Consider the following 16317-nt stretch of genomic DNA (forward strand, 5'->3'; position numbering starts at 1 on the left):
AGGAGGAGACATGAAATGCTACTCAGCCGCTGACCTGTCATGATTCCCCAATGGCATGGGAACATCAGAAACACAAAATAACAGACTAGCCCTCGGGTGATGGAAACTCAAGCTGACCGTGACCTAAATCTACCACACAACTAACAGTAGCCAGGAAGCATTCCTACGGCTGCCTAGATGCCATGCGCCAGCCGGAGAACTAACTACGCCTGGAAGAGGAAGGAACAGACCTGGCTTACCTCTAGTGAAATTCCCCAAAGATGATAGTTGCCCCCACATATATTAACGGTGAGTTCAGAGGAAAAGACATACACAGTATGAAGGTAGATTTAGCAAAGCGAGGTCCACTTACTAGATAGAGGAAGGATACAAAAGAGGACTTCACGGTCAGCTGAAAAACCCTTTCAAAAACCCATCCTGAAATTACTTTAAGACTCCTGTGTCAACTCATCACACAGGAGTGGCAATTTCAGTCCACAAGAGCTTCCAGTAACAGGAAATGACAAACTGTAAACTGGACAAAAAATACAAAACAAAAAGGACAAGAGTCCACTTAGCTGATCAGCAGACTGGTAGCAGGAACATGCAACTGAAAGACTCAGGTTACAATGATGACCGGCAAGGAAGTGACTGGAGAGCAAGGCTAAATAGGGAACTCCCAAAACTGATGGAAGCAGGTGAGCTGAGGCAGAAAAGAACACACAAGTCTCCAGTACCACCAGCCACCACTAGGGGAGCCCAAAAAGCGGATCACAACACTGACCAGTGCATAAAAGCTGGGACGTTCAACTGTGAGAGGGGAGGAAAGAGCTGCTCCATTCACACTGGGGACACAGAGCTCTCATACTGACAGACTGGACAGCACTACAAGTCCCAGTTTGCATGTGGCTTTCAGGGGTGTGGTTTACAGAACAAAAGGGACAGAACTATTACATTTTGTATTTAATCCAAACAATAGGCAGCGTTTATAACAAATATACAAAAGATTTTACAAAGAGGACAAAACAATACAGCGTAAACAGTTACAGGAAATAAAAGGGTATAAATAGGTAGTGACACTAATATACGTTAATTGAACTAGGTGTGAATAAGATAACAACCACAGTGGTCAAAAGTGAAACACTGAAGGACAATATGTTCACTATATAGTTCAAATTACAAAGTAACCAATAAAACCAGTAAAAAAAAAATCTTAATCCACAATAATACAAGTCCAAATGGAGTTCGGTAGGTTCAATCAATGACCACATTATATATACCAGGTAGCATACACAGTGTTCAGGGCGAAGTGGAGGCAACAAAGCTGCAGTATTTAGATCTACAGATGGATCAACCAATGGTTAGTCTGATTAACTGCGTGATCAAGTTGCCATACACTCTTTAGTTATAGGTAAGGTGTTAAGATAATGGGAGTTCCAGGGGAATCACAATAGTCCTCATAGGTTGTGTACGGTTCAATGAAATATGGAAATAAAGTAAACATAGTATCCTCAATATCCATACATTGCCAGAGGGTTTACCTCATAATGGTTGGTTACCGTGTATTTATTGTCTACCTAAAATTCTGAAAACTCTTTATAAGCCTGCCAGGATGACAGATAATTTCCGGCATTCAATGTCTCACCTCGCACCTGTCCCGGTATGTGCATTGTTATATTTAGGATGTAGTACCGCAGCTTCCAGCCTACCTCAATGACAGTAAAGACGTCTTACAACTACTAATGACCAAAGAACTGAGGCGAGCTTCCAAGGCTGCTGAGCGGAGATGGAAAAGATCCCACTCCAACGAGCACTTCATCGCATTCAAACAGTTCCTCACTACCTTCAAGACCACACTCGCGACAGCAAAACAAACCTACTTCTCGTCTCTCATATCCTCCCTGTCTCACAACCCTAAACAGTTATTCAACACCTTCAATTCTCTCCTCCGTCCCCCAGCACCTCCTCCCTCCCCACTCATCTCAGCTGAAGACTTTGCCTCATTTTTCAAGCAGAAGATTGAGAACATCAGAGACAGTTTTAGTGGACAACCCCCAGAGCCCTTCCTCCCATCTACCCAGCCCTCCACCTCCAAAACCAACTTCTCCACCATTACAGAAGATCGACTCTCCACTCTACTCAAGATCGCATCTCACCACCTGTGCACTTGACCCGCTCCCATCCCACTTCATCCCAAACCTCACCACAGTCTTCATCACAACCCTAACCTATCTCTTCAACTAACAACTGGTGTTTTTCCCTCAAGCTTTAAACATGCCTCAATCACACCTATCCTCAAAAAGCCCTCTCTTGACTCATCCTCTGTATCTAGCTATCGCCCTATATCACTTCTCCCTTATGCCTCAAAACTACTGGAACAACACGTCCATCTTGAACTGTCCTCCCATCTATCTTCCTGCTCCCTCTTCGACCGCTTACAATCAGGCTTCTGGTCAATCCACTCCACTGAAACTGCCCTAACTAAGGTCACCAATGACCTATTAACCACCAAGAGCAAGCGACACTATTCTATCCTCCTCCTCATGGACCTGTCCTCTGCTTTTGACACAGTGGACCATTCCCTATTACAGACCCTCTCATCCCTTGGCATCACAGACTTGGCCCTATCCTGGATCTTGTCATACCTAACTGACTGGACATTCAGTGTCTCCCACTCACACACCACCTCCTCACCTCGCCCCCTATCTGTCGGAGTCCCGCAAGGTTCAGTCCTTGGGCCCCTGCTCTTCTCCATCTACACCTCTAGCCTGGGACAGCTCATAGAATCTCACGGCTTTCAGTATCATCTCTATGCTGACGACACACAGATCTACATCTCTGGACCAGATATCACCTCCCTACTAACCAGAATCCCTCAATGTCTGTCCACTATTTCATCCTTCTTGTCCGCTAGATTTCTAAAACTTAGCATGGACAAAACAGAATTCATCATCTTTCCCCCATCTCGAGCGACCCCACAATGGACCTATCCATTACAGTAAACGGCTGCCCACTCTCCCCAGTCCCACAAGCTCGCGCTGCCTCGGGGTAATCCTTGACACTGATCTCTCCTTCAAACCACATATCCAAGCCCTTTCCACTTCCTGCTGCCTTCAACTCAAAAATATTTCACAGATCCGTACATTCCTAAACCAAGAATCTGCAAAAACCCTAGTCCATGCCCTCATCATCTCCCGCCTCGACTACTGTAACCTCCTGCTCTGTGGCCTCCCCTCGAACACTCTCGCACCCCTCCAATTTATTCTAAACTCTGCTGCCCGACTAATCCACCTGTCCCCCCGCTATTCCCCAGCTTCTCCCCTCTGTCAATCCCTTCACTGGCTCCAACCTCCGATCCTCACAAGATCTCCTTCTCTACTCCCCTCTTATCTCCTCTTCCCCAAGATTTCTCTCGCGTATCACCCCTACTCTGGAACCCTCTACCACAACACATCAGACTCTCGCCCACCATCGAAACCTTCAAAAAGAGCCTGAAGACCCACCTCTTCCAACAAGCCTACAGCCTGCAGTAACCACCGATCAACCAAACCGCTGCACGACCAGCTCTATCCTCACCTACTGTATCCTCACCCATCCCTTATAGATTGTGAGGCCTCGCGGGCAGGGTCCTCTCTCCTCCTGTACCAACTGTGACTTGTATTGTTCAAGATTATTGTACTTGTTTTTATTATGTATACCCCTCCTCACTTGTAAAGCGCCATGGAATAAATGGCACTATAATAATTAATAATAATATAATAATAATAATAATAATAATACTAATGGCAGGATCATTACATTCTAGATACATTAGACTTCACATCACTTTGCACTGTCATTCAACATGGTGAAGCTGACAGATCAAGTTAATTTTATTATGGATTGTATGTATTTTATTTTACACATTTTTTTTAAATATGAGGCGTACTACTACACCCAGCAGTGGAGTGCAGCTACGGGGACCAGGTTTGGCTCAGTTATGCCAATCTCCACATGTGGAGAAGGGAGGACACAGCCATCCAGCCAGGTGGGGAGCTGCGCGTGAGCTTGGTCCTCTGGCAACATTTCATTGACGACATAATATTCATATGGTTAAGGGGCCGAGACTCATTACCTGAATTTTTAACAGAGATTGATAAAAATGAATTTTGTTTAAACTTCTACAATGACACAAGATATCGGGATCTGTAATCAGTCATGAATGTGAGTTGTTACAGATACAGGACCCACCTGATTCATCAGAGTCATCGGCAAAACCGCAGTCCAGATCCCCATCACAGACATGAAAGAGGGGAATGCAGCGGCCATTAGAGCATCGGAACTCGCTGTCCGCGCAGGCGGGAGCAGGGCAGCCCCATTCATCAGAGTGATCTACACAGTCCGCTCTGCCATCACAGCGGTGGGCCAGTGGGATGCACTGTCCGTTAGCGCAGCGGTGCTCTTGAGGAGCACAAGTCAATGAGCAGATCTCATCAGATCCATCTCCACAATCGTCTTCATTGTCACAGACCCAGGCAGCAGGGACACAGCGATCACTCAACCGGCAGGCAAATTCATCCAGTCCACATTGGGAAGCAGTAGAGCACAGCTCATCCGAACAATGCCACAGGCCAGACTGACAGGTACTGCAAGAAAAAGGGTGGAATCAGATGAGAGTCCCAGAGGTCAAATATGGGGGATGAGACATCAGGAACATACAGCCCCAGAGGTCATCTATCAGTAATGAGGCATGAGATACCAGGAATGCAGAACTCTGGAGGTCAGATAGGAGGAATCACATGATACATACCAGTTGCGACACCCTTGTTCCACAATGGCACCAATTGGAAATGCTAAACTCTCCCAGTAACATGGACATTCAGAGGGGTCGATGCAACCACCGTCTACCATGGAGAAAAACCGCCATTAAAATGAAGATGAGATAAATCAGGGTCATCTTGCCTCCCAATTCGGGCACATACACAGTATACATGGGATGTCCCCACCTGTAACTTATACCAGTATTACAGACAAGCAGGATTATACTCAAGTCTTGATGGCGGCGTACAGTCCACTCACCATGCAAGATCTTCCCCGGAGGACAGAAGCATCCCTCAAAGCAAGATAGATTTGCACAGTGCAGCGCAGGGTCCAGACCCAGGTTCCTACAGGTCTGAGGGCAGGCGGGACCACAGGCCTCATACACCAGGCCGTTATCACACTGCATGGCTGCGGGCGAGAAGATGGGTTATAGGGTCACTAGACTAGCACTGCTGCAATGGAACCCACAAAGGTGGTTCTGACCAGAGCCCTGCATTCGCTTGGTCTCCTTATGGGAAGTCCCAGCCTGAACTCTGATCCAGTCCAGATACTGGCATAGTACTGAACCCTACAGCTAATCAGTAAGGTTTCAATAACTCTTTCCTGTGAGGCCATATTCAGAATGTTCTACAGGAAGGCCCAGACTCGCCATCATCTCAGGATGGAGCTCCCATGATCGCAGGTCAGGTCAGATTGTAGACTCCGATCTCCGGATCGCTGGTCTGACCTTCTGCGCTTCACTCAAGTTTTCGGGTGACGTCTGCAGAGTCATGTGGCGAGGGCACCATAGGAGGGCAGCGCCCTGGATCCTGGGGGACACTTACGACACAAGCTCTGCGACCTCCATCTGATGTAGAACCCGCGTTGGTTACACTCCTCCACGTACGTAGCGATGGCTGTACACAGACATTCACAGTCTCCACCAGAGTCGCATCTGGGGTAAGAGGAGAACATGATGAGTGTCAGCACCGGGGAGAAGCATGTTTATAAGACATCCATAGCGCTCCACCATCACCTACCCACAGGCATCATACACACACCAGTCATAGTACTGCTGGCAGGGCACCTCCTGGTGGCACAGAGAAAACAGCGGCTGCATGAGGATGGAGCAGCTCTTCCTGGCCCACGTGACCCTGTGACTGTTCTCCTGGTAGATTAAGGAATATACTCAGATGCTCAGGCAGATATTTTTATATTTAACCCCAGGAAATACTGAGAAGCAGACCCCATACCATGCACGGGTGCTCAAAGTCATCGCTGTGGACCTCAGGGCACAGAAGGCTCATCCTCCAGCTGTTTCCAAACAGATCTGCCATGGGCTCCATGATCCCCTGACGACTTGTGAAATCATTCTCAGTGTCACCATCAAAGTTCCCGCACAGTCCACTGACGCGACCACGGAAACCAGGATCCAGCTTGATGTAGACCCGTGTACCTAAGGAGGCAGGGTTATGACAGTGAATCAGTGTGCAGTGAAGTGCGCCCTGACCTGACAAATGCAGAAGAGGGATGAAGCCATACTTGCGGTGGCTTGTGTCCATCATGTGTCTGTACATAGTATAGTCATTCAGTGTGATATATATGGAGGTGCTGCAGCTGTATCATCACTCTGTGTGATATATAGGGAAGTGCTGTAGCTGTATAATCAGTCAGTGTGATATATAGGGAGGTGCTGCAGCTGTATCATCACTCTGTGTGATATATAGGGAAATGCTGTAGCTGTATAATCAGTCAGTGTGATATATAGGGAGGTGCTGCAGCTGTATCATCACTCTGTGTGATATATAGGGAAGTGCTGTAGCTGTATAATCAGTCAGTGTAATATATAGGGAGGTGCTGCAGCTGTATCATCACTCTGTGTGATATATAGTGAAGTGCTGTAGCTGTATAATCAGTCAGTGTGATATATAGTGAAGTGCTGCAGCTGTATAATCTTTCAGTGTGATATATAGTGAAGTTCTGCAGCTGTATAAGCACTGTTTGATATATAGGGAAGTGCTATAGCTGTATAATCATTCAGTGTGATATATAGGGAAGTGCTATAGCTGTATAATCACAGTGTGATATATAGGGAAGTGCTATAGCTGTATAATCAGTCAGTGTGATATATAAGGAGGTGCTGCAGCTGTAATCACTCATTGCGATATATAGGGAAGTGATATAGCTGTATAATCCATCAGTGTGATATATAGGAAAGTGCTGTAGCTGTATAAATGTTGTGGTGCTGGAGGAGGTGAACGGAGCAGAACACTGACTTAGGCTGTGTGCACACGATGCAGATTTAGTGCAGATCTGCAGCGTTTTTTTCTTCTGCTGCAGAAACGCTGCAGGTCTGCTCTGTGATTTACAGTACAATGTAAATCAATGTAAAAAAAAAAAGCTGTGCACATGGTGCAGAAAAATCCACGCAGAAACACTGCAGATTTCAAAGAAGTGCATGTTGCTTCTTTTGTGCGTTTCTGCACCCCTCAATTAATAGAAATCCGCAGTGGTAAAAACTGCATAAAAAACGTGCAAAAAATGCATAAAAAACGCAGCTGCGGATTCTGCCAGAAGATGCAGATTTTGTGCAGAAAATTCTGCACCCAAATCTGCAACGTGTGCACATAGCCTTAGGGCTCCTACTCACTTGCACGAGACTTGAATGAGTCTCGCACGGCAATACCCCGGCACTGCACCTGGCACAGAGGAGCGGATCGTGCGGCTGCATGTATTCCAATGCAGCCTGTGATATAGTGACCCCTGTAACAGGTAGGGGGCGCTGCATGGTCTCCCCGGTATGTGCACGGAGTCGTATTGAGCCCGTGAGAATCGACCTGCAGTGATGTCAGGATCACGTGACCAGCCCAGGTGATCCATTACTGTGGGTGTGATTACAGGTACATAACCTGACCAGGGTGTGGGTCACATGGTCTTCTGTGTGATTCCAGTGTTGGATCTGAATGGTCCAAGTGCAAGGTCCTGGAAGCCTGTGCATGGGCTGTGTGCCCCCGTGTTGGAAGACCTGGGAGGAGGCTTCCTGGAAAGCACATGGCTTGGACCTGGTGGCCTGGGTGTTGGACTGAGTCCTGAATAGCACCCAGACAGGCCACGGCCTCTGTGTTGAACGGTCCCAGGTGGGATGGACGTTCTAAAGAACACAGTGTGATCATGGTCCGGCACAGTCTGTGTTAGAAGCTCCTGCGAGTGGAGTCTTCTTGGAGCACCTGAGAGACTGTGGACCTGGATGATCGGCGTTGGGGAAGCTACCGGCCTTCGGTGGCTCTGGACTGACTGATGTGTGCCGGCCAGGCAAGTTGGTGAACCCCGTTAGGCAGTTTCCCCAGGAGAGCGGACTGACAAGGAGTCAGCAGATGGAGCAGGAGCTCCCATAAGGTATCATTGTCTGATGGTGCTTGTTATGTTCTATGAACTGTGTGGTAACCCACGGCAACTGGTCAGAAGAGGACCAGCGTGTTTAGTTGCTACAGACTGAGGATATGAAACGTGATGTGATGTCCTGGTACAGTGTGTAAATGGACTGTTCACGATGTGGTTTAGGATACCCTAATAAACCAGACAGACTGTTTTGTTTTAAAAACCCGTGCCCGTGTGCTGAATGTCGCGGCAAAGCGAGTGTCCCCCAATACACTCAGTAGGAATAGTCTTACATTTGGTGCTCGAAGCGGGCAACAATCCAGCACGCACACGTGGAGTTGATTGCTGTAACTCGGCGGGGTTACGAAGCTGACAAGCGTCTGGCTGTAACTCGGCGGGGTTATGACGGGGACAAGCGTCTGGCTGTAACTCGGCGGGGTTACGAAGCTGACAAGCGTCTGGCTGTAACTCGGCGGGGTTACGAAGGGGACAAGCGGCGTCCTGTGGATCGGCGGGTCCACGAAGTCGGCGGTAGAGCCTTGTGGAACGTAGCTGCAGTGGCAGCAAGAGGTTCCACAGCAGACGGAGCTGCAGTGGCTTGTGGTTGGCAGCCGGAGGTGCCGGTTGTATGTGACTGCAGCGGGAGCTGTGGCAGTACCAGCAGGAGCTGGTGAAGTGACATATAAAAGAAAAAAATATATATATATTTTTTTTTCTCTCCCTTTTCCTCCAAGTTGTGCTGACTCTTAACCCCTTAAGCCCCGAGGGTGGTTTGCACGTTAATGACCGGGCCAATTTTTACAATTCTGACCACTGTCCCTTTATGAGGTTATAACTCTGGAACGCTTCAACGGATCTTGGCGATTCTGACATTGTTTTCTCGTGAGATATTGTACTTCATGTTAGTGGTAAAATTTATTCGATATAACTTGTGTTTATTTGTGAAAAAAATGGAAATTTGGCAAAAATTTTGAAAATTTCACAATTTTCCAACTTTGAATTTTTATGCCCTTAAATCACAGACATATGTCACGCAAAATACTTAAGTCTACTTTACATCAGCACAATTTTGGAACCAACATTTTTTTTTGTTAGGGAGTTATAAGGGTTAAAAGTTGACCAGCAATTTCTCATTTTTACAACACCATTTTTTTTTAGGGACCACATCTCATTTGAAGTCATTTTGAGGGGTCTATATGATAGAAAATACCCAAGTGTGACACCATTCTAAAAACTGCACCCCTCAAGGTGCTCAAAACCACATTCAAGAAGTTTATTAACCCTTCAGGTGTTTCACAGGAATTTTTGGAATGTTTAAATAAAAATGAACATTTAACTTTTTTTCACACAAAATTTACTTCAGCTCCAATTTGTTTTATTTTACCAAGGGTAACAGGAGAAAATGGACCCCAAAAGATGTTGTACAATTTGTCCTGAGTACGTCGATACCCCATATGTGGGGTAAACCACTGTTTGGGCACATGACAGAGCTCGGAAGCGAAGGAGCGCCATTTGACTTTTCAATGCAAAATTGACTGGAATTGAGATGGGACGCCATGTTGCGTTTGGAGAGCCCCTGATGTGCCTAAACATTGAAACCCCCCACAAGTGACACCATTTTGGAAAGTAGACCCCTCAAGGAACTTATCTAGATGTGTGGTGAGCACTTTGACCCAACAAGTGCTTCACAGAAGTTTATAATGCAGAGCCGTAAAAATAAAAAATCATATTTTTTCACAAAAATGATCTTTTCACCCCCAATTTTTTATTTTCCCAAGGGTAAGAGAAGAAATTAGACCACAAAAGTTGTTGTTCAATTTGTCCTAAGTACAACGATACCCCATATGTGGGGGTAAATCACTGTTTGGGCGCATAGCAGAGCTCGGAAGGGAAGGAGCGCCATTTGACTTTTCAATGCAAAATTGACTGGAATTGAGATGGGACACCATGTCGCGTTTGGAGAGCCCCTGATGTGCCTAAACATTAAACCCCCCCACAAGTGACACCATTTTGGAAAGTAGACCCCCTAAGGAACTTATCTTGATGTGTTTTGAGAGCTTTGAACCCCCAAGTGTTTCACTACAGTTTATAACGCAGAGCCGTGAAAATAAAAAAAAGTTTTTTTTCAGAAAAATGATTTTTTAGCCCCCAGTTTTGTATTTTCACAAGGGTAACAGGATAAATTGGACTCCAAAAGTTGTTGTCCAATTTGTCCTGAGTACGCTGATACCCCATATGTGGGGGGGAACCACTGTTTGGGCGCATGGCAGAGCTCGGAAGGGAAGGAGCGCCATTTGGAATGCAGACTTAGATGGATTGGTCTGCAGGCGTCATGTTGCATTTGCAGAGCCCCTGATGTACCCAAACAGTATAAACCCCCCATAAGTGACCCCATATTGGAAACTAGACCTCCCAAGGAACTTATCTAGATGTGTTTTGAGAGCTTTGAACCCCCAAGTGTTTCACTACAGTTTATAACGCAGAGCCGTGAAACTAAAAATGCTTTTTTTTTCAGAAAAATGATTTTTTAGCCCCCAGTTTTATATTTTCACAAGAGTAACAGGATAAATTGGACCCCAAAAGTTGTTGTCCAATTTGTCCTGAGTACGCTGATACCCCATATGTGGGGGGGAACCACTGTTTGGGCGCATGGCAGAGCTCGGAAGGGAAGGAGCGCCATTTGGAATGCAGACTTAGATGGATTGGTCTGCAGGCGTCATGGTGCATTTGCAGAGCACCTGATGTACCCAAACAGTATAAACCCCCCATAAGTGACCCCATATTGGAAACTAGACCTCCCAAGGAACTTATCTAGATGTGTTGTGAGAACTTTGAACCCCCAAGTGTTTCACTACAGTTTACAACGCAGTGCTGTGAAAATAAAAAATCCTTTTTTTCCCACAAAAATGATTTTTAGCCCCCCAAATTTTTATTTTCCCAGAGATAACAAGAGAACTTGGACCCCAAAAGTTGTTGTCCAATTTGTCCCGAGTACGCTGATGCCCCATATGTTGGGGTAAACTCCTGTTTGGGCGCATGGGAGAGCTCGGAAGGGAAGGAGCACTGTTTTGCTTTTTCATCGCAGAATTGTCTGGAATTGAGATCGGATGCCATGTCGCGTTTGGAGAGCCCCTGATGTGCCTAAACAGTGGAAACTCCCCAATTCTACCTGAAACTAATCCAAACACACCCCTAACCCTAATCCCAACGGTAACCCTAACCACACCTCTAACCCTGACACACCCCTAATTCTAATCCCAACCCTAATCCCAACCGTAAATGTAATCCAAACCCTAACCCTAACTTTAGCCCCAACCCTAACTTTAGCCCCAACCCTAACTTTAGCCCCAACCCTATCCCTAACTTTAGCCCCACCCTAACTTTAGCTCCAACCCTAACCCTAACCCTAGCCCTCACCCTAGCCCTAACCCTAGCCCTAACCCTAACCCTAGCCTTAACCCTAACCCTAGCCCTAACCCTAGCCCTAATGGGAAAATGGAAATAAATACATTTTTTTAATTTTATTATTTTTCCCTAACTAAGGGGGTGATGAAGGGGGGTTTGATTTACTTTTATAGCGCTTTTTATATCGGATTTTTATGATTGGCAGCTGTCACACACTAAAAGACGCTTTTTATAGCAAAAAGTTTTTGCGTCTCCATATTTTGAGACCTATAATTTTTCCGTATTTTGGTCCACAGAGTCATGTGAGGTCTTGTTTTTTGCGGGACGAGTTGATGTTTTTATTGTATTGGTAACATTTTCGGACATGTGACAGTTTTTGATCACTTTTTATTCCGATTTTTGTGAGGCAGAATGACCAAAAACCAGCTATTCATGAATTTCTTTTGGGGGAGGCGTTTATACCGTTCCACGTTTGGTAAAATTGATAAAGCAGTTTTATTCGTCAGGTCAGTACGATTACAGCGATATCTCATTTATATAATTTTTTTATGTTTTGGCGCTTTTATACGATAAAAACTATTTTATAGAAAAAATAATTATTTTGGCATCGCTTTATTCTGAGGACTATAACTTTTTTATTTTTTTGGTTATGATGCTATATGGCAGCTCGTTTTTTGCGGGACAAGATGACGTTTTCAGCGGTTCTGTGGTTATTTATATCCATCTTTTTGATCGCGTGTTATTTCACTTTTTGTTCGGCGGTATGATAATAAAGCGTTGTTTTTTGGCTCGTTTTTTTTTTTTTTTTTCTTACGGTGTTCCCTGAAGGGGTTAACTAGTGGGACAGTTTTATAGGTTGGGTCGTTACGGACGCGGCGATACTAAATATGTGTACTTTTATTGTTTTTTTTAGATAAAGAAATGTATTTATGGGAATAATATTTTTTTTTTCTTCTTTATTTAGGAATTTTTTATTTTTTTTTTTTTTACACAATGTGGAAATTTTTTTTTTTAACTTTTTTACTTTGTCCCAGGGGGGGACATCACAGATCGCCGATCTGATAGTGTGCACAGCACTCTATCAGATCGGCGCTCTCAGTCACATCGCTGCAGGGTGCAGCTTTCATCTGCAGCCTGCTCCGAACCCGGAAGTACTCCCTGCAGGACCCGGATGCAGCCCCGCGGCCATTTTGGATCCGGGACCTGCAGGGAGGAGACGCTCGGTACAAGGTGAGTACATTCCCTTGTACCGATCGTCTCAGGGAAGCATGCAGGGAGCCCCCTCCCTGCGTGATGCTTCCCTGTACCTCCGGTACACCGCGATCATGTTTGATCGCGGTGTGCCGGGGGTTAATGTGCCGGGTGCGGTCCGTGACCGCTCCTGGCACATAGTGCCGGATGTCAGCTGCGATAGGCAGCTGACACCCGGCCGCGATCGGCCGCGCTCCCCCCGTGAGCGCGGCCGATCGGCTATGACGTACTATCCCGTCACTGGGAATTAAGTCCCAGGTCACCTTGACGGGATAGTACGTCATATGGGATTAAGGGGTTAAAGGGCCAGTACAAGCCCAGAGACAAAGGGGTGTACTGTGCGAACTGGGGCCTGAGTGCCGTGGGGAAGTCCACGGGGTGTATCCCAGGGAGGGGAGTATCCCTAATAGTGAGCGGTGACCCAAATGGAGATGGTTGCCCAAAAGGGGGCGGAGTCCCAAAAAGGGGCGGTAACCCGAATAGGGGTAATGGCCAAAAAAGGGGTGGAATCCCGAAGGGGGGCTGAATCCCGAACCGGGGTGGTGTCAAAAAGCGGAGCACTTGCCCAAAAAGGGGGCGGAGCCAAAAAGGGTCGGCAATCAGTGAGGTGTCACGACTGTGTCCTTTTTGGCTGGATGGAAAGTGTGTGCGGGGATTGATAGACCCGGGGAGAGAAGCGTCTGTGCTGAGAACCCGTCCAGGAGATTCTGTGTCACCTGGCGACACTGAATATCTCCAGGTAGCCACTATCTACATTGTCGCAGCAGAGGCTTCCACATACCATGAGGTGGCTGTAGTCCCGATCTTGCCGTATCCTATGGTAATAGGACAAGATTTGGTAGCACTGTGGGAAAAGGCTGAAGTGTTTGTGGATATAATGTGGATGTCAGTTAGTAATATTGAGAAGGCGCCCCCTAGAGTTGACAGTCCTAAGGTAGGCCTGAACAAGGGAAAAGGTGCGACTGTCCAACTAACTGACCTGACGTCACCTGAAGTGTGCCACAATACGACTGGTAGTGGTCTGCTGGATAAAACAAGTGGAGCTGACACCCAGAGAGAGAGTGACTCGTGGCGTCATCATACTGTGAGGTGTGACACAGACTCTGGGGGTGACTGTGACAAGTCATGGCCAGTAACAAGCGCATGTGCCATGGTGACAGGTGGAGGACGGGGTCCAGGACCTGTGGTGACGGGTGGAGGATGGGGTCAAGGACCTGTGGTGACGGGTGGAGGACGGGGTCCAGGACCTGTGGTGACGGGTGGAGGACGGGGTCCAGGACCTGTGGTGACGGGTGGAGGACGGGGTCCAGGACCTGTGGTGACGGGTGGAGGACGGGGTCCAGGACCTGTGGTGACGGGTGGAGGACGGGGTCCAGGACCTGTGGTACCGGGTGGAGAACGGGGTCCAGGACCTGTGGTGACGGATGGTGGTGACTCCCATTCAGACGGTGATGCCAGTGGAAAAGAGTGTAATAAGGTTGACTCAGGCAATTCTTCCTCCCGTCGCCGGAGACGTAAAAGAGCCAAAGGGGCTGAACCGGTTGTTCCGTGTGAGGAATTGACAGAAGATGCTGAGGACCTGGGGTGTATGAAGTACTCTGAAGTCCCAGGGAAAAGGGACGAACCTGGTGATGTCACCGCTGAGACCCAAGAGAGGGCCGACCCTGACAGTGCAGAGTCGGAGGGTGCAGAAGTGGAGGAGGCCACCAAGGAAATGGTGCCGGAAGTAAATACGTCCTCAAGTGATGGATGTTTCACCAATTCAGAGGATGGGAAAAGCGAGATAGAATTGATTAAAGAGACGGTGAACGACCATGTCGAACAAGAAAGGGTCCTGAGGCAAGCGGCTGAGCGCAGAGTGGATGAGCTGGAGAAGGAAGTCTCTGAGCTCAGAGGTCACCTGTTCAGATGGCAAAGTGTGTATCAGACCCTAAAGGAAGACATTGACGTTCTCAGAGAAGCACTGAAAGGCCCTCTACAAGGAAAAGAGGTGGTGGTCGCAGACTTCTCGTGCCAGTACCAGAGTGGTAATGAGGGTAAAGCTGAAGAGGAGTTGGCGCTAAAAGCAGAACAAGATGGTCACCCGGTTGTGACAGGTGTCTTGATGGAAAGGTCCATGGCAAGGCAGGAGCCATCTGTTCTTGAAGAAAGTGAGACTCCGCTCTTCAAGTGCGTGATAGATGTACCCGTAGAGGCGCAAGATGCATGTACCCGCGAGGGTGTGCATGAGGCCTTTAAAAAGGCAGTAGAAGCGTGTAGTGTGCACTGGGCACTGGAGACGAGACAGTTGGTGATACTGTCTAATAAGGAAGTCACAGTGAAGAGGGTGGCTGTCCTGAGGGACATGCACCTACAGTGCCTCCGCACGAAACAGATGATCCTGTTGAGGAATAATGAAGCCACTCGATGTTTGGTGCAAGCCAGGAAAGCTCAAAATCGTCTGGGCTTGGTAGAGGACACCGTCCAAGTGCCCAAAGCTATGGTAGCGAAGCTCATTGGCAGATTTGGGAAAGGGATGCAGGAGATGGTGAATATATCCGGTGTGAAGAGACTGAGGATTCCGGCTGATGACGAGGCCCAGGTGGGTGAAGATGGAATGGTGTCATTCCTGGTTGTCGAGTCCAAGGAGAGTCTAGCGAATATCCGGATGCTCCTGAGGTATCGCGTGGCCTACTTGAGAGAAATAGAGCAGCTAAGACTGTACAGACGGCAGGTCAATAAACAGCTGCAGAACATAAGGTGGCGGCCGCCTTCTTCCCAGGGAAAAGGAAACAAAAGGGACATGTACAGTAGTAGACGTAGTGATGGAGGGTCAGACTCTGATCAGTTGCTAGTCTCGACTGTATGTGGGACTAATGACCGCACCAACCGTGGGTGGCGACCCTGGAGAGAAAGGTCGAGTAAAGAGACAAACTTGACTAAAGGTTTGGTGACACAGACAGACTGTGACTTAAAGGCCAAAGCTCAAGGCCTACATGTTGACCGCTGGGGGCGGGGTAAACTCAACAACTGGATGGTTGTGTGTGATGCTCAAAACCGACTGAGACGGTTCTCTCGACAGGTAGGGCAAGGCAACGTGCGTGACATAACCCGTGACCCCACGTGTATGACAGGTGTTCAACCCCACAAGCTTGAACAGAGGGGGGGGATATGTGATATAGTGACCCCTGTAACAGGTAGGGGGCGCTGCATGGTCTCCCCGGTATGTGCACGGAGTTGTATTGAGCCCGTGAGAATCGACCTGCAGTGATGTCAGGATCACGTGACCAGCCCAGGTGATCCATTACTGTGGGTGTGGTTACAGGTACATAACCTGACCAGGGTGTGGGTCACATGGTCTTCTGTGTGGTTCCTGTGTGGTTCCAGTGTTGGATCTGAATGGTCCAAGTGCAAGGTCCTGGAAGCCTGTGCTTGGGCTGTGTGCCCCCGTGTTGGAAGCCCTGGGAGGAGGCTTCCTGGAAAGCACATGGCTTGGACCTGGTGGCCTGTGGTGTTGGACTGAGTCCTGAATAGCACCCAGACAGG

At 47.6% G+C, this 16317-nt stretch overlaps 1 protein-coding gene across 1 annotated transcript in view; it reads right to left on the reverse strand.

Annotated features, from left to right (window-relative positions):
- Positions 1-16317, reverse strand: part of LOC143782169 (SCO-spondin-like) — a 557899-nt gene that overhangs the window by 328266 nt on the left and 213316 nt on the right. Inside the window, exons 23-28 of the mRNA XM_077269323.1 lie at positions 6012-6214; positions 5799-5926; positions 5604-5713; positions 5038-5187; positions 4769-4862; positions 4210-4604 (exon numbers count right to left, since the gene is read on the reverse strand). Of these exons, the coding sequence (XP_077125438.1) occupies positions 4210-4604; positions 4769-4862; positions 5038-5187; positions 5604-5713; positions 5799-5926; positions 6012-6214 (1080 nt within the window). The remainder of the gene's footprint in view (positions 1-4209; positions 4605-4768; positions 4863-5037; positions 5188-5603; positions 5714-5798; positions 5927-6011; positions 6215-16317) is intronic.

This window comes from Ranitomeya variabilis, chromosome 6 (genome assembly GCF_051348905.1).
Source record: "Ranitomeya variabilis isolate aRanVar5 chromosome 6, aRanVar5.hap1, whole genome shotgun sequence".
Classification (NCBI taxonomy): domain Eukaryota; kingdom Metazoa; phylum Chordata; class Amphibia; order Anura; family Dendrobatidae; genus Ranitomeya; species Ranitomeya variabilis.